Below are 21,640 nucleotides of genomic sequence, written 5' to 3' on the forward strand. Positions count from 1 at the left end.
TGTGATACTGAAGACTGGAGTAATGATGCTGAAAATTCAGTTTTGATTGATCACAGAAATTACATTTTAACAGATATTCACATAGAAAACAGTTATTTTAAATTGCAATAATATTTCATAATATTTCTGTTTTTACTGTATTTTTTTTTAAATGCAGCCTTGATGAGCATATATTGTGAAAAATAATTAAAAAAAATGAGTGGTGATTGTTTCAAAGTTTCCTCAGCACACGACTGAAAGGGAACAATTGTGAAAATGACTGGTATATGAAACATATGGCCAAAGAGATTCCACGGGACAATTGGACTTCAGTTTTTGCTTGGACATGGCCAAGTCTATAAACCAGAGCAGCAGGGGTCAGAATTCCTCTGTGTTTGCGTTACTCTTTCGTCGTGTGTGATAATAGACATGCAGTTTCTCAGACAGCTATCATGAAGCTGTGAAGGAGAACAGTGTTTGAATGTAAAGTACATTGGGATCCAATTGTCTAAAATTACTAGTGAAAATATTTGGTAATACTGTTCACTATTAAATAGTTGTTTATTAGCATGCATATTACTAGCACATTGGCTGTTTATTAGTACATATAAAGCACATATGCATGCCTTATTCTGCATGACCATATTTTAGATCCATTAATCCAACCCATACCTAAACTTAACAACTACCTTACTAACTGTTAGCAAATGTTTAGATTTTTATTTTCTGATTTACCCTTGGGAAAAAAAGAAGCTTAATTGTACTGAATGTGCACTTTTAGTGTACTAAGTATATTGAACAAAAAACAAAACAAAACATAAAAACTTACAAATAATATAAAACATTCACTGTAAAATAAATAAATATAATTAAAAAGTTCCACCTATTTCAACTTAAAAACTTAAGTCCAGTGTTGCTGCCTTAAATTTGTAAGTATAATCAACTCGGTTGTACATGTCATTTCAACTTAAATTGCGTTAAACAGGCTTAAAAAAAATCGAATTGAATTTTAGAAAAGAAAAAAAAATACACATTTTAATTCAATTGCGATTAAAATTAAATTAAATGTCTGAAAACATTACATTCAATTTGCACTTAAGTATACTCTTTTAAAGTATATTATTTACCCTAATTTTTATAGTATATAGTTTGCTAAAGTGCACTTTTTTTCATTTTAAATTGTATTATCAGCAATAATATGAATCTGAGAACATCTGTGTTACGGGGCTGACAAGACGTGAGACATGCGGATCCATGTGCAAGCTTTATTAAGCAGAGAGATCAGAAACACAGGCAGGGTCGACCAATGGCAAAACAGGTATATGGCGGGCAAGACACAAGAATAATCCTAGGGCTAGCGAAGGTCAACGAACGGCGAACAGAATCAAAAGGGGCAAGACTAAAGGGATAAATCCAGGAAAACAGGCGAAGATCAGAAACCGAGAAAACAGACAAGGCAAGGCAAGACTAGGCTAGGCTAGGCTAGGAAGCTAATGAGGGCTCTGTAGAGTAGCTATCACTGCTGGCAATAAGCGCATACAATACTCGGCAGCGGGAAGGGATCAGAGTGAGTCTGATGGCTAGCAGACGGAAGTTCATGGACCGGATACGTAACAATCTGGTCAATTCACTTCCCAAACTAGCCTTACAAATATGAATGGTACATTTTAAACTTGGACAAGAACACATGCATGCATAATGTGTTCTCCATTAAGTAAATCAATAAGCTTTTACTACAAAATGCAAGTAGGTATATCCAAGTACTACTATTCTGAAATGTAGGAGACTACGGCTATACTAAACTGTGCTCTCAAGTCCTAAATAAACGAACCAAAATGGGAACAGTCAACCTACTGTCCACTTCCCAGGTTTATAATACTCCACCCTCTCACTCAAAGACCCTGTGTCAGACCCCCAAAACAGACCAAAAACCGGCTTGTGATGTTTTAGACAGAAACTGAAGGATAAGAAGAATACAGCTTTAGCAAAACAGGAGAAAATCACAAAAAGGATCCCATCAGTATCTTGGGTTGTTATTCCTAGACAGCAGTGAGATTAGATGACGATCAAAAGGAGACTCGCAGGTCATTGTGGTTTCCTGCTTTCTCCTGAGAAAATGATCCCAGTAAGCTCATGTGTCTCCACTAGAATTTATAAGATCCCAATGTCTCAACATTTCAAAAAGAACAAAATAAGAATTCAAAATATCTCAATATGCATTCAAACTTTGCCCATTAAACTCTTCCCAGACCAAATGATCTCACATGGTACACATTCATTCATTTTAGCTCTATTTCTGTGTTTAACCCATTATTCTATTATATTTCATGACTATTTTATTGTATTATTATTATTATTATTATTTTGGCTCCCACTTTATATTAAGTGGACCTAATACCTGTGTACTTACATAGTAACTAGATGTGTACGTAGTATGTAACCACAGTGTAAGTACACATTGGTACTTAGTATCTAGAGCTGTAATATTTCTGTAACTACACACCATAGAATGTAACCACAGTGTAAGTACACATTGGTACATAGTATCTACAGCTGTAATGTTTGTGTAACTACACATATGTGTCTGTCACGAATCCGGTTCGTGGACTTCCATCCGATCGCCACCATCATATTGAATCTCTCACTACACTGACTGTTGCACGTCACCACGGACTACATTTCCCATGCACCATTTTCCTGAGGAGTTACCATGTAAGTACACTGGTATTACAGTGGTGCACCAACTCCACCAACTTGAGATCCAACTACTCTCACTTTACATATCCCTAAACCTACGCATTTCCACCCCCTGGATCAAACTGTTTCAATTACTCTTATACATATTGTTGTTACAAAATGTAGTTATATATGTCCTGCTACACATTTGTACTTACACAAACCATTCGGAGGGTTGTTACATGTGTGTAGTTACAGAAATATTACAGCTCTAGATACTATGTACCAATGTGTACTTACACTGTGGTTACATACTACGTACACATCTAGTTACTGTGTAAGTACACAGGTATTAGGGCCACTTAATATAAAATGGGACCAAAAGTGCTGTTAGTCCTGATACACATTTATACTTTAATTACCAAAAAGTGTTGTTACCAATGTCCTGTTACACATTTGTATTTACACATACCATTCAGTGGGTTGTTACATATGTGTAGAGTTTGTTACATGTGTGTAGTTACAGAAATATTACAGCTCTAGATACTATGTACCAATGTGTACTTACACTGTGGTTACATACTATGTACACATCTAGTTAATATGTAAGTACACAGGTATTAGGGCCACTTAATATAAAGTGGGATCTTATTTTGTATTATAGTAAGAAAGGATCAGTTTTTTTCTTTAAGTGTCTAGTAGGGTGATCAGGAATTCTGTGTTTTTCACCAAGTTACATCACAAGGGTCAGAAAGAGTGTACGGTTTGAATAGAAATCACTGAGGCCCCAATTCACCCGCTCGGTTGTGTTGTGGCCTCTCCGTCTTCCAAACATGCTGGTAGGAGCCACGGCTCGTGAATTCATTCGTCACTTGGCCTGCTACTATTGGGACATCTGTGGGTTTGCCTCGCTTACTCCTTGAGGTTTCTTCAACAGCTAAAATCTCATGGCAAAGACAATGTATTTCTAGGATTATCAGATGTGACCCGACATTCTAAGATGATGAATTAAATGCTGGACTAGAGAAACAGTCCCACACACGTTGAAAGTAAATCCTTCACAATCCCTCTTCATTAAATGCCAGCATGATTTAATACAGTCTCAGCAAGTTCCTGTTTTGAATGCTTAGAGCAAAAACCAGCTCAAATGCAGAGAAAGGTAGTGCCATAAATCAGGCTCCATGAGGTCATTTTAGTTTATGTGATGTAATACTGCCCCCTCTCTGCTACCCGAAGTAAGCCTATATTTTAAACTGAAAAACAAGTGTCCAGTAGACTATCAGTTTCTTAATAACCTCATTTTTTTATTACATTTAACCATATTTGATGTTGACAGTTACATTCATATACTATGAATGTTGCTTTTTGAATTGTGGATTGGTGTATTTATTTACAAACATGTTTTTAAGACAACAACCAGATAAATAAAAAAAAATGAAGTTTTAAGCAAGCAAGTCATCTCCAACATCTATTCATATAGCAAATGGAACCACTATATTAACAGAGCTGCTTAAAATTGTGTAATAATACAGTAATGACATAATAATAACACAAAACAAAAGTCATGCTATGTGTGCATAAAAACAAATTCCCAAAGCATTTTTTTTTTTCTGAGATGTTTTTCAAAATATCTGTCAGAAGTTTGGACATGCTGACCTGAACTGAAAATGAAATGGGTGAGTTGTACCAGATAGTGAAGTGTTCAGCACACATGGGCACAGCTGAAGTACTGTTTATAAAACATCCCAGAATGCACCAGGATGTATAGAGATTTTAGTGTATGCAGTGCTATAATGTAGAGGAAGGGTGGCTACTTACAAAAAAGCCTAAATATAAGCCAGTTATGATCTATTTAACATTTTTGCCACTACATAATTCCCATACTTCATTTTCATAGCTTTTATTGTTTGTTGTTATGAAATGTGAAAACTAATCTGGTAGTGACTAATCATGACTAGTAGTGTATTTGGGACCATCAAACAGATAAATGATTGAAAGTTGATTTTAAGCCGATCTCTTTGTCTCAATTTATGATAATACACATATAATTAATACCAATTAAATCTTAATGGATTACGAGGCATGATCTTAATAAATTGTTAAAAATTATTTTACATACACTTTGCTTCACTCACTTCTAGTTACCGATATGACTGAGAACAAACAAAGAAACGTCTTATCTTGGAATATTAATTAATGCGAAATTAACAAAGCTATTCAGTTACAACATAAACTAATAAAGTGATGATGTGCCACTTTGGAATAAGCTATTCTACTAAAATGTTTTAAATTTAAATTAAACAATGACAATGCTATTCAGCTTGAAGCACTATAACATGTTCTTGGATTAACTTATTTTAAGAATGTAACTAAACCATAATCAGATGCATAGTACTGTTAAAATATATCTCAAAATAGATCCAAAAGTGAAGAAAAGTAGAAAAAAAAATCATACTGTATATCTCTGCTTGCAGAGATTTCATTCTAAATTATTGCAGTGACTGCACTACATCCACCTTATTACTAGATGTTAACCTTCTATCCTGATCCTGTTTATCCAAATCACCTCAAACCTTAATTAGCACTCATCTGGTGTCTGCTGTACATCTGTGTCATTGAAAGAAAACAGTTGAGATCCTTTGAACAGATGCAAGCAGTCATCTTCAAAGAGTTTGAGGGATCAGTATTCCTTAAGGTGTGTTAGCCTTTCAATCGTTTTAGGCTTCGTTCACGTTCCTCAATGTTCCTCTGGGTTCTTTAGTATTTGTGGGCACTTAAAAGTTTGTCAGTACTCTGTAAGGTCTCCTCTGGGTTGTCTTCAGCTCTTGTGGATACCTTAAAATGTTTCATTCTTCTTCAAGATCCCTCAGGGCTCTTTGGGATTCTAATGGAGCTTTTTGGTTCTTTGAATTGCATTTTTAGAGATCCTCAAGAGGGGCCAGATTTGAGTATCTGGTCATGCATTCTTTCTAGGATGCGGTGAATGCTGGCGAAACCAGGCCGGTCAGTGGGATGAGTGCTCCAACACAAACGCATGAGGTTGTACAGCTCCTGTGGGCAGTTTTCTGGACAGGCAAGCACGTTTCCATCCCTTACATAGTAGATGACCTCCTCATGGGCCATGCCGTAGTAAGGCTGCATGCCATATGATAAGATTTCCCATAATACCACACCATAAGCCCACACATCTGACTCGCTGGTGTAGCGGTTGTAGAAGATAGATTCAGGTGGCATCCAGCGAATTGGGATGGCATCATTTTCACCGGCTTTATAGTAATCAGCTGCATAGATGTTGCGTGAGAGACCAAAATCTGCAATTTTCACAACCAAGTTTTCTGCTACCAAACAGTTGCGAGTAGCTAGGTCACGGTGCACAAACTTGCGTTCCGACAAGTACACCATTCCTGCCGCCACCTGCTTAGAAATGGATAGCTGCTCCAGGCAGCTGAGGGGTGGGTAATGCTCAGGTTCCAACACGAGACTGCTTCTTGTCAAGGTATCCCGACTTAGACTGGTCTGCTGGGTTGGAGAGCGACGTCGCAGGAATTCATTCAAGTCCCCATAGGCCATGTATTCAAACATGAGACACATGGGCTTCCCCACTGCACAGACTCCTGCATGACAGATACACAAACGACAGGCTTAGTTGTGCTTCCAACAGTTGATACCTAACCAAAAATATCCTTCTGTTATTCTAACACTGGGTCGAGGCACTGAATCTGGTTCCGGAATGCCACAGAGGGGACTGATCCAGGGTTACACACTGGGTCAAATCTGAAATGGATGAGTCAAGCTATTTTAAGGCTTTTTCGATTGTTGTACCCTTGAGGAAAGGACATACATGTAATAGGAAGCAGATGTGGTTCATTTTAGGAAAGTCCTCAAGCAGATGTATTCTAAAAGTGCAAGCCTTTGAAGGCATACAGTTGTGATACATTACCCAGGAGACGGACAATGTTGGGGTGATCGAACTCAGCCATGAGTGCAGCTTCTCTTTGAAAGTCATTCTGCATATCAGCTGAAGCTTCCTCCTTCAACATTTTCACTGCCACCATGGTGAACGGCTCCATCGGCAAAAGACCAGGGGCTCTAAAGGACAGCAGGCACATTGGGAACTAGTAGATGGTTTATGGTTGTACAGCTAAAGAAATGTGTATCTTTACACATATATGCACAAGCTGGCAGAACTGGGCAGTCAGCGTACACAATCTGTAATGGTAAACACTGGGCGGTAGTAGCAGGCTACCTTCACTGATCTCAAACCAGATTTCTCTGTACTGTACTCTATCTCAAATTGACAAACAGGTCATAAAGCCTGTCAAAATAGTTTAAATGGTGATGCCAAACTGTGGAAACAGAACCACAATGGCAGCAACTCAAGAACCAGCTTAGAATGCCATTAAGATTGCACTTCCTGTGCAGAAGGCTCCTGTGTGTTCCTGGAGAAGTAAACACTTTTCTAATGGGCGTCTATAAATATCCTCCTCAGCAGGGCTTGCTCACACGATAGTGTCTACAGGGAAGTTTCATATTGAAACACATCACATGTTTACTAGACCTATCCAAGATCCTATTTCAGGAGACAGCCATATGGTGTATACATTTTAACCACTGATGTACTTCCCAGGGGTCTCTAAATACCTGATATCAGGACAACATGGCTGTTTGGTCATCATTCACATAGTCTAAAAGTTCACTCTGACAAAACCATACAAAGGAAATCGTGTGATGGACTGTCCGCATAAACACTTACAGTGGTAAACAAGGACAGACATTAGCACCACTGGTGTTACATTTGCTTGTACCATTTGGTAGCTCTCACCTTGCCTGAAACACCCTACCGAAGGCCCCTTCTCCAATGTCACGGGCGTATTCAATGTTGTTGCGTGGATATTCGAGACTGAGGAGCTTGGAGTTGAGAAGGAGAGGCAGCCGTTGGTACATGGGGTTGGGATGAAGTCTGTCCAGCAAGAGCTCTGAGGGGAGGGTGGTCAGAGTAGGCGTCTCCAGCACCCTACTGGATATAGAAGCACAACTGTTTTGTTTAGATGCATTTTGCTAATAATTTAGGTAATGCAAATTCCAAAGCAACTTCAAGTACACTTTTAGTGAGAGTTCCCAAAAGTAAGGGTGTTTAACTCTAGAGGAGAGCCACTTTACTGCAGAGTTCCACTAAACAAGATGTCCAGGATTACTTGGACATTACAGACAAGTGTGTTGGAGCAGAATTGGAGCTAAACTCCTGTATAATGGTGTACCTCCAAGAGATGGGATAGCCAACCCTGCTCCTAAACGGCTACATTCCTGCAGATTTCAGTTCCAATCCTGGTTCACTACACCTTTATTTTCAACTAATCCTGAACACCTTGATTTCAGGTTTGATTAGTGCTGGAGCTAAACTCTGCAGGATGGCATCCCACCAGAAGCAAGGTTGGCCACCCCTGTTCTAGAGTAATTTAGATTATGTTTCCTGCTAGAGTCAGATTTGGGATTGGGATTGTTTAATAGGAATGTTTTTTCAGGACCTACTACGGTAGAGATGTTGATACCATTGCGCCTTACTTGGTACATCTTGGTACATCAAGGGTGCCCAATCCTGTTCCTGAAGACCTGCCTTTCTGCAAAGTTCAGCTCCAACCCTTATCAAACACAACTGAACCAGCTAATTAAGATTGTCAAGAGCACTTGATCATATCAGACAGGTGTGTTAGAGCATGGTTGGAACGAAACTCTACAGGCACCCCTGTCCTACATCAGCCCTCATGGATCACACTTTCTAAAGGTTTGAGCCATCAACCTTTTACCAGTGTAGGCAATTTTATTGAGTGACTATATGACTCAAATGAAACAAGTCCATTATTCACCTTTTCCTTTTTTGCCACATTTTCTTTCGTCTGTGGCACATAACGATGAGTACGGTAAAGAAGGCCGCCCCAGCGAAGCCAGAAATGATAAGGATGATAACGGTCATTGAGTAGGCTGTAGACACATGAGGAGGTGGGTAAATCTGGACCGGTTTTGTAATCGAGGGTGCAGTCTTCACACTCATAACTGAAGAAAAGAAAAATAATGTTGAGGCAGATGATTTGGAACAGATTTCAGAGTTTATGACAATCTAGGATTAGTTCCTCCAGTCAAAAAAAATGTAGAATTTTCTCGGCGTTGTTCTAATTGATCTTATTTATTAGTCAGATATACATTTATATACCTTCTCCACATTTGGGCACCAGACAGTACTCCCAGCGTATATTAGGGTTTGTGGTGTAGCACCATGGCCTGTCACTCTCTCCTCCTGGGTTACGACAGTAGTTTTCTGCATTTCGTAACTCAGGAATCACATCTAGAGAGAGTCTATGTTGATGGGGATGAGCGGTCAACCAAGAAACACAAACCTCTGTGGCTAAATTCAATATTCCCATTATCCCTGATATTTCCAGCTTCTCCAGCTTGAAACCCACTGCATGCATTAAACGCTTCCAGAATGTTTTGAAAAGAGACAAAATCTTCTTCATTCAAAACTTCATTTCAAAGGAAACCTCTGGATTTGCGTATTTTGTCTCTCCATTGTTTTTGCTGTAAAAACATTTGTTTCCTGTGTACATATCTTCTGAAGGTCACTGAGCATATGCTAACATGCAGTATTTGGATTGTTTAGGGTTAGGTTATTGTTAAAAGTAATATCTGTTCATTAATATTCAATTCTAACCCTTTGTCCAATACTCTAACTTGGCGATGCTGTTTATCTTTACACTTTTCAATTGTTATTTGCTATAATTGCCATAACCTTTATTACATGACTGCATTAACCATTGTCAAAACTTTGACAGAACTAGTTATTGCAATTTGATTAAAAATTATGAAAATTAAACATTCTTAAGAAAAGCATGCATTGAATAATCAAACTAAATAAAAGCAAGAACATGTATTTGTCGATTTTGATTTTCTGCTGACTTTCAAGCAAACATTTACCTGCTGGTTCCATCGCTGACAGGGAATTGAAGATGCTGTCATGTTGTGAGTTCCTTGGTAAAATCTTCCTTTGTCATTGTAACATGTTGCTAAAGAATATATAAACAGTTAATGGTCAAATATACTGAAATGTGTGCTTTTATGATTATTATTGCAGTTTAATAACAGTATTAATAATAATAATAATAATAATAACAAATATGCACTGGAGTCCAAAGGTATGTTAATAAACATGCAGCTGTTTTTGCTCATTTCAAATAATGTAATAATTAATAATAATTACTTTTATTAAACTAATTTAATTAGTAATTATTCATTCATTCATTCATTTCCACAGCAGTTCACATGCAAGTGTAAATAAAAAACAAATCTCTATATTTCTCCGGGTTTTAGACCCCACAATCCATGAACAAAACAAAGTAAATTTCTTACTTACTTGTAACTTGGTCTTTATTGATATCTGTATAACACACACACACACACACACACACAGTGTTTCATTGATTTATTCATTTTACTCATTAAGTTTAGTTATTGTTCTGTCACACAGGTTTCTAGAAGATACACAAAGCATAACTGTCATGTTCCTGCAGTACAGAATTACCATTTCATTGCTGTTTCCCACTACATTTTGCCACTCCATGAGCAAGACAACAACTTGCAAACATGGCATGGAAACTTTTAGATGGGAACATTTACTCAGCTGTCCAACCTCTCCAACTGATCCTTCCTCACGTGCTGTGGCTATAAACCACCCTAATCTTGTCCATCTACAGGTTTGCTATCCTCACATTCCTCTCGAGGCATTTCACATAAACAAAGAAAAAACTAATCTACAGCATTGTCCTGCCAAGAACCATACGTGGCGTTTTTTCCACTAACACCCATTGTTTTCATGGGCCGGATGCTTTATGGACATCATTGACAATCAGCTCCAAAATATCACAGGATTTTCATAACTAAACAAAGACTGAGCCAAATGGCACTCATTGGGAAAATGTGCGTCTATATAATAGCATGTCACTCTTACCAACGTAAGGAACCACTGTACATGATGATGGGTCTGCTTGTTGGCTGGGTAGAGAGGTGCATTCTGGGAGAGTGATGCTGTGTGGGAAGCCTCGATGAGAACTTTCCTCAGCAGAACGCCACTCCTTATAACAGTACAGCTCTTTCACTGCGACACAGTGCTCCCTGTGACACAACAGCATATATATATATAGCATGGGTGGTTTAGTGGTTAAAGCTTAGGGCTAGCATTTGAAAACTTGCCGGTTTCTGGGCCGACCACCATTGTTTGCTCAAGTATGATGAGCAAACCTCAGGCTGCTCCACTACTGTGACTTACTTTGGATAAAAGTATCTACTAAATGATTACTTACTAAATAGCGATATGGGTCTTTATCTGTATGTGGTGCCGTTTCTGTGCCTGAGGAAAATCATGTCATACTATACTTAAAAATTAGACTACATTTGATTATCTTATTTTATTATATTTTAAATTAAAATTCTTATTTTTAAATTCACACGTAATTTTTTTTTTTAAATGTACACAATATAATACAAATATATATGTACACAATATAATACAAATAATTCTGTTTCTGCCTCAGCATAAAACTAAAAATAGGTATAATTAAAAAAATAAAAAATAATTGTTAGTTTAAAAAAATACAGTGTGACAACTATTACAAGAACTAAAGTATATAAAAATACATTTCTGTTTTATTTATGTTTGTTTGTTTGTTTGTTTGTTTATCATTGCAAACAGTATAGATAGATAGATAGATAGATAGAAACATAATAAATTAAAAAAATTATAAATTTTATTTGAACAAAAAATTATTATTATTATTATTAATTTTTATTATTATTATTATTATTATTATTATTATTATTATTATTAATGTTATTATTATTATTATTATTAATGTTGAAAACAGTTTATATTCTGCTTTAAAAATCACCCTTTCATTAATTTATTTATTTATTTATTTAATTAATTTTAGTTTTAAATGGAAAATTGATTACATTCCAAATGCAATATATATGTGATATATAAGTACTGAATAAAAGATAAAGGTCACCCATTCATCAAAACAGAATTTCTAACAATTCGTTCCTCGCGGTTGTCATTCTGTTAACAGGTTCACGTCTCACAGCTCACCAGTGATGTTTCCTGTTCAGTAAAGATATGCTTTTTCTGATGCAATGCTAGGAAATCTGAGAATGACTCACATATGTTGTTTTGGCTTCTTCTTGTTTATTGTATATTTTCCGGTGTAGAGGTATATTCTGCACGGTATCAGCACATTTCCATTACCTGCAGATGGGTTTGGGTGCTGGTCCGACTCCAGACGGGTTGCAGTCCTGGAAGGTGGCGTGACAGAGTAGGGATCTGGCGGCGGGCCTGCAGAATGAGCTCACCCCGTCCAGCTCCCCCCATACGCTCTGGGCCAGGTACTCCTGCGCATCCTCTGGGCTCGGTAGAGAGTAGTTGAAAAACACCAGTGCATCTCGACGGAGCACGTTTTGACACACGTCGCCTCTGTATGTACTGCAGTAGCCAGCGCTGCCTTTGTACAGTCTAAATAAGATAAGACATTTGGTTGATCGGTTGTTGTTTATGTATGTACCCTTGTGAAAAAGTAATGCACTTTTTTGTATTGAATGTGCACTTGTAGTGTACTTCAGTGTTATTTTAGTATCATTAATACACTATTGTAGTTCTGATTAAAGGGGACATCGGATTAAATTTTCACTTTTTTTTTTTTTTACACTTTTTTTTTTTTTTTTGCATTTAGTTAGGTTTCTGGCGTGTCTGAAAAGAAAACACGCAGCCAGTTTGTTATGGTCTGTCTGAGTCTAAAACTGTTGTCATCCAGCGAGCTGTTTCAATCTGCAGCTGGGTTCTACGTAAACAGCTAGCTATTTGAATAAGACCACCTCCGAGCCATATACGCACAATTCACATGTCTTGTGTCGACACACCCCACAGAAGAGAGGGGCGGGGTGAGCAGTAGCTCATTATCATTTAAAGAGCCATGCACCGAAATGAGTCTCTGTGAACAGAGCTGTTTTTGACAAGGTAAAGAGGGCGTTTTACACAACCATTGAGGAATTTTACCCAAAGTATGTTTCAGACATTTCATGAAGACCCTAAAGAATCATACCAACTACTGGACAATGAGCATCCGATGTCCCCTTTAATTATTTTGAACTAGATTTTATTTTTTAATATTTTCTGTTTTCCTTTTAATTTAAGTCAAAGTTTCAGAAATGTCGTTGTTTTGTTTGTATATAATAACCCTGGTGTAAAAGTAGATGTAAAAAATGTACTTTTAAATAAAAGGCCACTTAAGTGTATTTGTGATGTTTCATTTCACACTTAAATATACTTTTAAAAAGTGCACTTTGTAATAATGTCAAATTAAAAGATTTACTTTAAAGTGCATTTTAAATAATTATGTTTTAATATTTTTGTCATGCTTTAAAGTACACTTATTTTAATGTATTTACTAACATTAAATCACAAGTAAAATGACTTGATTAGAATTTTAACTATAGTGTGTTATTTGATATTACAATTAATCAATATAGATTATATATATATTATAGTTAATATATTTTTAAAGGTAATATATTTTAAATCTACTAAACTGCAATTACAAATGTGTAATTACAGATATATGTAAATGCATCACTTACACTTACACTTACAAACTGTGTTTATGACATTTTGGGTTTATGAGTCTGGAAGTTGTCAAAAAGTAACGTAGCCCTCATCGTTGACTTCTACTAAACAGAATGGCTGTTTAGGACTCAAGTCATATAAAGATGTCCCCTCAAGGCTTCCATACATGACTGTGTCCCATGAGTACGTGCTGACTCATGTAGACACGGCACAACTGACAGGAATAACGTGCCATTCTCACAATTAGTTCATTCTGTTTAACTTCGCTCTAATTGCATCCAGATGCTGAATCTGAACTGTCGGATAATAGCTTGGTTTATTTAAGTTCATGTGTAACTTAGACCATATGGCGTGTCTGGTTTTGCAGCTGGAGTGTAGTGCATTATCCAGCACACGTGTATGTTTGCATTTATCATTTCACTCAACAGAGACATAATGATTCCATTTGAGTGGCTCTTTCCAGTGAAACAAGCATAAACACACGCTTTGACAAACTTCTGACTGACTTCATGAGTAGCCAGCACTACACTTGAGTCATGCACTACACTTTGAGATCTGTTTTTCATTAGTTTTATGTTATGCAGGTTTCTTATCATTTGTATTTTCATAGCTCTCAGTCCAAAGACGACGTCATTTTGAGAGACAAGACCTAGTAACATGACTGACTATCAACACTGAATCTTAGTGTGGTGAATCTCACACAAACATTTCATTACAAAATCCAAATAATTCAAATCAATCGTTTAAACTTTACATCAAGAAAAGATGTTTTACACATTATTTACATTGTAAGATTGTAAGCACACCCAATATTTAACATTATTTATATGTACAATATGTATGTACAGAGTACCATTCATAAGTTTGGAGTTTAAATGTTTCTGAAAGAAGTCTCTTGTGCTCACCGAGGCTGCATTCATTTGAATAAAATTACAATAAAAACGTTAATATTGTGAAATATTATTACAATTTCTATGTGAATATATTGTAAAATGTCATTTATTCCTGTGATGCGCAGCAGAATTTTCAGCATAATTACTCCAGTCTTCAGTGTCACACGATCCTTCAGAAATCATTCTAATATGCTGATTTGATGCTCAAGAAACATTTCTGTTTATTATCAATGTTGAAAACAGTTGTTGCTGCTTAATATTTTGTGGAAACCATGATACACACACACACACACACACACACATATATATATATACTGTAATTTGTAAAAGTTTTTTTTTTGCCAAAAAAAGTAAGATTTTTTTTGTGTGTGTGTACACAGTTCTTATTTTATTCATTTATTTTTTTTATTCATTTTTTTTGTTTTATATATATATATATACCTCTTAATCCGTAAATAAATAAATAATGTAATATTGCATGACAGCTGCTGTGGTAAATAATAAAAAAAATGCATTACAGTGAGAATAATGTGAGGTAATGTGCTTAAATGTCATACAAATAATGCCTTAATGAATGAATGAATAAATAAATAAATAAAAAAAATACAAATACAAAATGGTCTAAAAATTTTATTCATGTAAAAATATAATTTCTTTTGATTTGGGGGTCCAACATGAAACAGACATTGTTCTTTCTCACTCAGTTGGACTCTAGAAACTATGTCCAAAAGGTCATATTGTATGTTGAAGTAGCAGTTAATAGGACGCAAAATACATTCTTACCTCCATTCTATGGGAAAGTTACAGGATCCAGAGTCCATCACCAGAAACAGACCCGAGAAGAGAGAAGAGCACAAACAAACTCTGCTTAATGTCAGAGAGGAACACATCCACCCTGCAGGCCTGAGCATGCTTCTGTGACGCAGTGTTTGTGGGAATGAGAGGAGGACACACACAGACCATGGAGATACAGCAGGTGTGAGGTTTAACACCCCTCCTGATTTTAATGTGACAGGACTCAAGAGCCTAATTCACAGAAGAAACCAGTTTGACCCAGCACGTTTGGACTCGAGGTCTTTTTTTGGACACCACTTCCATAAGAAACAAATAACAATCAATATATTTCAGTATTTATGCTACAATATATCTGACTTTGCAGAATAGTGAATAAATGGTTAATAAGAATCAGGTATATATATATTTGTTTAGTATTTGGTAATAAAAAGATCAACACAGGCATATATTATTCAGTCACTTCAATAATTCAGTGCCATATTGCTTAATCATATTGTGCACATTCTCTACATGGCTAAAGTGCCTGAAGACGGCATTTGGGGCATGTTTGCACAGGGATGCGTTTTGGGGCTTCGGGGAGGCAGACGAATAGCTATGCAAACAGAAGGGAAGCTAACTGAAATACTGGCAGCAGAAACACAGCTGCTGAAACTTAGAGAGCAGTCACTTCATATTTACACAAAGCAGCCAGAGAAGCATATGGCAGAAACCGTCGGTCACGGCGGGTGTGTGTTTACAAGACTTGTTTCATGGCCCTTTATTAACAGAAGCATTTTGAATTGATTTTGCTAAAACATTATGACTGGTAACATCACAGCCTTACAATAATACACTCCAGTGGTAACTGACTGTGTGATCTAGCACTATGGCATATAATAAGGCAGTAAATGAAAATTTACAATGGTATTTTAATTGTACTCTACTGTTTAAAAGTTTGGGGTCGGTATTATGTGTATGTCTCTTAGGAGCATCATTTGTTTGATCAAAAATATACTTAAAACAGAAATTCTGTGAAATATTATTACAATTAAAACAACTGTTTTCTATGTGAATACATGTTAAAATATAATTTATTGCTGTGATCAAAGCTGAATTTTCAGCATCATTACTCCAGTCTTCAGTGTCACATGATCTTCAGAAATCAGCCTAATATGCTGATTTACTGCTCAAGAAACATGTCTGATTATTATCACTGTTGAAAACAGTTGTGCTTCATATTTTCGTGGAAACCATAATACTTTTTCAGGATTGTTGATGAATAGAAAGTTCAAAAGAACAGTATTTAATTTGAAATAGACTAAAGCAATGTCTTTACTGTCACTTTTTGATCAATTGTAATGCATCCTTGCAGAATAAAAAGTAATCATTTCTATCTCAATCACTATACCACTGTAAAAAAAAAATCTGTGACATTTACGGTAAAATACCGGCAGCAGTGGTTGCCAGAACTTAACTAACTACCTGATTGACTAAGTAAATAAATAAAATATCTTACTGACCACAAACTTTTGAACGGAAATGTACGCCGTTGTACTTTAGAGAATTATGACAAATGTTACTTCCAAATTAACACGGTACTTTTTTTGTAAGTGCAGTTTGTCACATGATGGCATTCTCAATTATGAATACATTGTATACATGTACTATAGGATCGTTTGGAAACTATTTAATATAATGTGTTTATAACAGTGACATTTTAACTATTTTGAGGTTCCAAAAGTTCAAAAGACTCAAAATCACGAAAACCTTGTTGCAACATCTGATGTAAAGCAGAAATCAGGCATTTGACAACGGTTATGATAACAGCTGTCATATCTAAAATATTGTTTCATGTCACTCCTCTTCAGGTTTTATAACCTATATAAACATTTACCATGATAACCGTACTTCCTGCTAAATACCATGACTATATTGCTTGTTACTGGAATGAAATGGTTATTTGATATCACCACCATTGTCATGAAGTAAAGACATTTAAATATTAGAACGATTCTTAAATCTGCAAATGCTGTTTACAGCAAACCCTCCTTTTTATCATTTTAGTTCTTTTTTACAGTTGAGTATCAAAAGTGTCAGTAACTATGATATTTTGTGAGAAATTATGGGACTTTTAGAGACAAAGCAGTAGACAGTCTGTTGAATCGAGCAGGAATCAGTACTGGAACTGACCTGAAACGGTAATTTTAGCTGTGGCTTTGACAGTGTTGGCTCCTCCGCTGTGCTGGTTAGTAGCCTGACAGGTGTAGAGAGCTGGTTTATGAACCACCACACGCAGAACAGACACAATGACTTCATCCATCAGCGTCTCCTCCACTGACGCGCCGGAAATCTACAGACAACAAGCAAACAACATCAGCTGCACCCTCACATACTTTAACCGTGGTAAAATCACTGTAATGCATAGCCTCTGCATTTTATAAAATGACAATATGAACAACAGCAAAGACACAGGAGACTACATAGGAGTCTAACCATTCAAGTTTGGGGTCAGTAAGATTTTTTTAAATACTTTTATTTAGTGATGACACATTAAATTGATTAAAAGTGACATCAAAGACTTAAACGTTACAAAAAATATATAGTTAGCTCTTCTGAACTTTCTATTCATCAAAGAATCCTGAAAACCATGGACAAAATCTGAAGCAGCACAACTGTTTTCAACATTGCTAATAATCAGAAATGTTTCTTGAGCATCAAACACTGACGCATCAGACACTGAAGACTGGAGTAATGATGCTGGAAATTCAGCTTTGATCACAGGAATAAATTACATTTGAATGTATATTCAAATAGAAAGCGGTTATTTTAAATTTGAAAAATATTTCACATTATTACTTCTTTTTGAGCAACTAATTGCATCCTTTGTTAGAATAAGAGACTTCTTTCAAAAGCATTAAAAAAAAAAGTTACCAACCTCGAACATTTGAACGGTTGAAATCATAATAACAATCAAAAGCAAACTTCTGTCAGGACCACTATCGTCAATAAAACTTACGATTAGCATACATTTTAGGTTGGGGGAATGGTTCTGTTCTGGGCAAACACTCCCTGCCTATCCACGCAGCCTAGCATGGATAGGAGCAGGGAGAGCAGATACCATTAATGTTCTACGTGATTATTTTAACATGATTCAGTGGTCTGACTCAATGATATATTCACTGCCAAGTCCTGACTGGACGAGAGGAGGAGCTGGGGATGGAGGTGGGTGATTAGCTCCAAACGTATTTGGACACTTAAGTCACATTGAAATTGTCAGAATGTCATTGCATTAGAAAACCTGAAAATTACAAGAATATCTGAATGAGGATGACAGCTATTTTAGGACAAACCTTGTACTTCAATAGTGACTGGTTTGGAGTACACGATTCCAAAACTGTTTCTGGCCACACAGCGATACTGTCCAGCGTCCTCTTTCTTGATGTTGTTCATTTTTAGGGAACCAGATTCCAAAACTGATATGCGACTATTAACCTACAAGACACAAATGACCGAGATGTTCAGAAAACTCACAATGATTGCTTCATTTTAAACCCTATTACAGTCTTACTAACAAATACTGGAAGGAAATTGAATGTTAAATAATAAGTCAAGACGTTCAATTTACCTTTATCAGATCGTCTCCTTTAATCCAGGATATTTCGGGTTTGGGATATCCTGACGTTAAACATGGCAACACTGCTTTAGACTCCACAATCAATGTCATGTTAGTAGGATGTCTTTTGATTTGAGGCTCTGAAAAAAAAAATGATAAAAGTTCATTAGAGAGTGATTGACAGTATCTTCATTTGGATATTCTATAATGAAGTTCAAATTCACAATTCTTAGCCATTTCTGCCAAAAACGTGGATCATTAATAAATCAAGCGTTAAAAATGTAACATAAAATTCAATGCAAACTGTGAAAATGAAAAACAATCAACTGACAAGCTGCATGAACAAAAACGCTGTGAAAACAGATTGCATTCTCAATGCTCATTGTAGTTCTGATATAATATCCTGATGACTGTCTGTGAGTTATGAGAGCACATATGTAAACATACTCATCTTCAGCTGTAAAGCTCCACAGCTCTTGGCCGGTTCTCCAATCCCATTGCTAGCAACGCAACAGTATTCTCCATTGTCTGAATCCTTTACATTGGGAATGATCAGCATTTGGCCATTTTCTCGTATGATGTATCTGGAATCATAATACCTGCATTCAAAAAGTAGATGTTGAACATACTTCACAAACCACTGGTAACCTGAGCACAGTTTGAGACTTTGCTGACTATATAGGAGAAGCTGTTTTTTTGTTTTTTTTATGGATGGCATATAAGAATCCAGTTAATGAAGAAAGTTCAAACCGTATTGGGTAGTTATTCCGCGTCCATGTAATATCAGCTTGAGGGTATGAATCAACCTCACAGATGAAAGTAGCGTTATGATCCAGAGAGGCGTCAACTGTCTCAAGCAGTGTTGTGATTCTGGGTGCTGCAATAGAGAAGAAAATAAATATTTTCATTATCGGATCATAACAAAAATGATGTTAAGTTATTGTATACAAAGAAGTATTTTTTTATTCCCCCTTCAGTATTCATGTCATGAAAAAAGACAGGTCGACACGAAATCCACTGTCTCGAGCAGTGTTGTGATTCTGGGCGCTGAAATAGAGAAGGAAATAAATATTTTCATCATCAGATCATAATAAAAATGTTAAGTTACTGTATACAAAGCGGTATTTTTTATTCACCCTTCAGTAATCATGTTATGAAATAAGATAGGCTTACAAGAAATGCTTTTTAGCATTTGACCTTGAATAATTATAAATCAGACATTGTAACGGTTGTGAAACTACTTTTTCACAACAAAATATTTTACATTCTGAGTGCCCCTCGGCACACCGCAGACAGCTGAGGTTCACGGCGGGAGGACATGTTTCCAATGGAAATAACTGTTTGAATGCAGTGCTGCCAACACAGGCCTGATGTGAATAAATCCAGCTGATAAGAAACACATCCCTCCCATGACTGAGGGCAGACTGGATTTTAGGTCTCATTACAGGAGGTAGAGCTTTTTCGCATTTGGCTCCCAAACTCTGGAATAGCCTTCCTGATAACGTTCGGGGTTCAGACACACTCTCTCTGTTTAAATCTAGATTAAAGACACATCTCTTTGGCCAAGCATTCAAATAATGCATCTCATAATCTTGTACTGCAGTTATATCTGATCAAATGCACATTATTATTCTTTAACTTGGGTTAAACAAATCAATTTTGCTCGGTTGGAACAGCAGCTACGCTAATTATGTCCCTATTTGTTTCTCTGTTTGTATTGTGAAAAGCGCTGTACAAATAAACTTGAATTGAATTACTGCAACAAAAAAAGTTTTTTAAAGGTCACATGGTAACTTGAATTTTTTTGTTTTGCTTTTTTTTTTTTGTTTTCTTTGAATGTTTATCATGTTATATATAGAGTACCATGATAAAACCATGGGTTTTTTTTTTTGTTTGTTTTTTTTATATAATTTTTATCATGTTTATTCTATGTTTTTGGGATGAGTACCATGTCAAAACCATGTTTTTTTTTTTTATGTTTATCATGTAAATTCCATGTTTTTGCGATGAGCACCATGTCAAAACCATGTTGTTGTTGTTTTTTTAATGTTTATCATGTTAATTCCATGTTTTTGGGATGAGTACCATGTCAAAACCATGTTTTTTTTTATGTTTATCATGTTAATTCCATGTTTTTGGGATGAGTACCATGTCACAACCATGTTGTTGTTGTTGTTTTTTTAATGTTTATCATGTTAATTCCATGTTTTTGGGATGAGTACCATGTCAAAACCATGTTTTTTTTAATGTTTATCATGTTAATTCCATGTTTTTGGGATGAATACCATGTCAAAACCATGTTGTTGTTGTTGTTTTTTTAATGTTTATCATGTTAATTCCATGTTTTTGGGATGAATACCATGTCAAAACCATGTTGTTGTTTTTTTTTTTTTTTTTTTATGTTTATCATGTTAATTCCATGTTTTTTGGGATGAGTACCATGTCAAAACCATGTTTTGTTTTGTTTTTTGAATGTTTATCATGTTAAGTCCATGTTTTTTTGGGATGAGTACCATGATAAAACCATGTTTTTTTATGTTTATCATGTTAATTCCATGTTTTTGGGATGAGAACCATGATAAAACCATGTTTTTTTATGTTTATCATGTTAATTCCATGTTTTTGGGATGAGAACCATGATAAAACCATGTTTTTTTATGTTTATCATGTTAATTCCATGTTTTTGGGATGAGAACCATGATAAAACCATGTTGTTGTTTTTGTTGTTGTTGTTGTTTTTAATGTTTATCATATTAATTCCATGTTTTTGGGATGAGTACCATGATAAAACGTCTCAGGTTACGTATGTAACCATGGTTCCTCGAGGGAATGAGACGCTGCGTCGGAAAACGCTACGGGAACGCCTTCTGTGACTACGCTCTGAATCACATGTGAAATCAGTCCAATAGCTGAGCGGGACGTCACGGGCAGGTGACGTCATGACCAGGAAGCTATAAAAGCATGTTCGGCGGAGCCAGCGTCAGCTTCAGGAATGAGGCAAGCGCTGGCAGGGATGCCGGAAGTATGGCACCGAGACGCAGC

At 36.2% G+C, this 21,640-nt stretch overlaps 1 protein-coding gene across 3 annotated transcripts; it reads right to left on the reverse strand.

Moving 5' to 3' along the window:
• Nucleotides 1-5,089: 5,089 nt before the first annotated feature.
• Nucleotides 5,090-17,330, reverse strand: LOC107756538 (muscle, skeletal receptor tyrosine protein kinase-like). 3 transcript variants are annotated; one of them, XM_016573695.1, is made up of 11 exons: nt 17,176-17,330; nt 14,995-15,001; nt 11,948-12,211; nt 10,655-10,818; nt 10,061-10,084; nt 9,624-9,713; nt 8,864-9,022; nt 8,520-8,706; nt 7,478-7,669; nt 6,596-6,744; nt 5,090-6,269 (listed from the first exon to the last, which is right to left on the reverse strand). In XM_016573695.1, the coding sequence occupies exons 1-11, from the start codon at nt 17,303-17,305 to the stop codon at nt 5,584-5,586; spliced, it is 2,052 nt and encodes a 683-aa protein (XP_016429181.1). In that variant the 5' UTR covers nt 17,306-17,330; the 3' UTR covers nt 5,090-5,583. The 3 variants fall into 3 exon arrangements, with proteins under 3 accessions (XP_016429181.1, XP_016429180.1, XP_016429182.1); XM_016573694.1 differs by having other exon boundaries at nt 7,478-7,672; XM_016573696.1 differs by lacking the exon at nt 17,176-17,330 and having other exon boundaries at nt 7,478-7,672; nt 14,995-15,207.
• Nucleotides 17,331-21,640: the final 4,310 nt, after the last annotated feature.

The sequence above is a fragment of the Sinocyclocheilus rhinocerous genome, unplaced genomic scaffold, assembly GCF_001515625.1.
Source record: "Sinocyclocheilus rhinocerous isolate Xijiao unplaced genomic scaffold, SAMN03320098_v1.1 scaffold2277, whole genome shotgun sequence".
Taxonomy (NCBI): Eukaryota; Metazoa; Chordata; class Actinopteri; order Cypriniformes; family Cyprinidae; genus Sinocyclocheilus; species Sinocyclocheilus rhinocerous.

What these genes read in the sequence shown, in the direction of transcription:
- LOC107756538 (XM_016573694.1), bottom strand. Translation starts at nt 17,305, where the DNA reads ATGGATGAAGTCATTGTGTCTGTTCTGCGTGTGGTGGTTCATAAACCA. An exon ending in TCAGCGATGGAACCAGCAGG is followed by an intron (nt 9,023 to 9,623) that starts TAAATGTTTGCT and finishes GGTTGACCGCTC; the next exon opens with ATCCCCATCAACATAGACTC. An exon ending in CAACATTGTCCGTCTCCTGG is followed by an intron (nt 6,270 to 6,595) that starts GTAATGTATCAC and finishes TCTGTCATGCAG; the next exon opens with GAGTCTGTGCAGTGGGGAAG.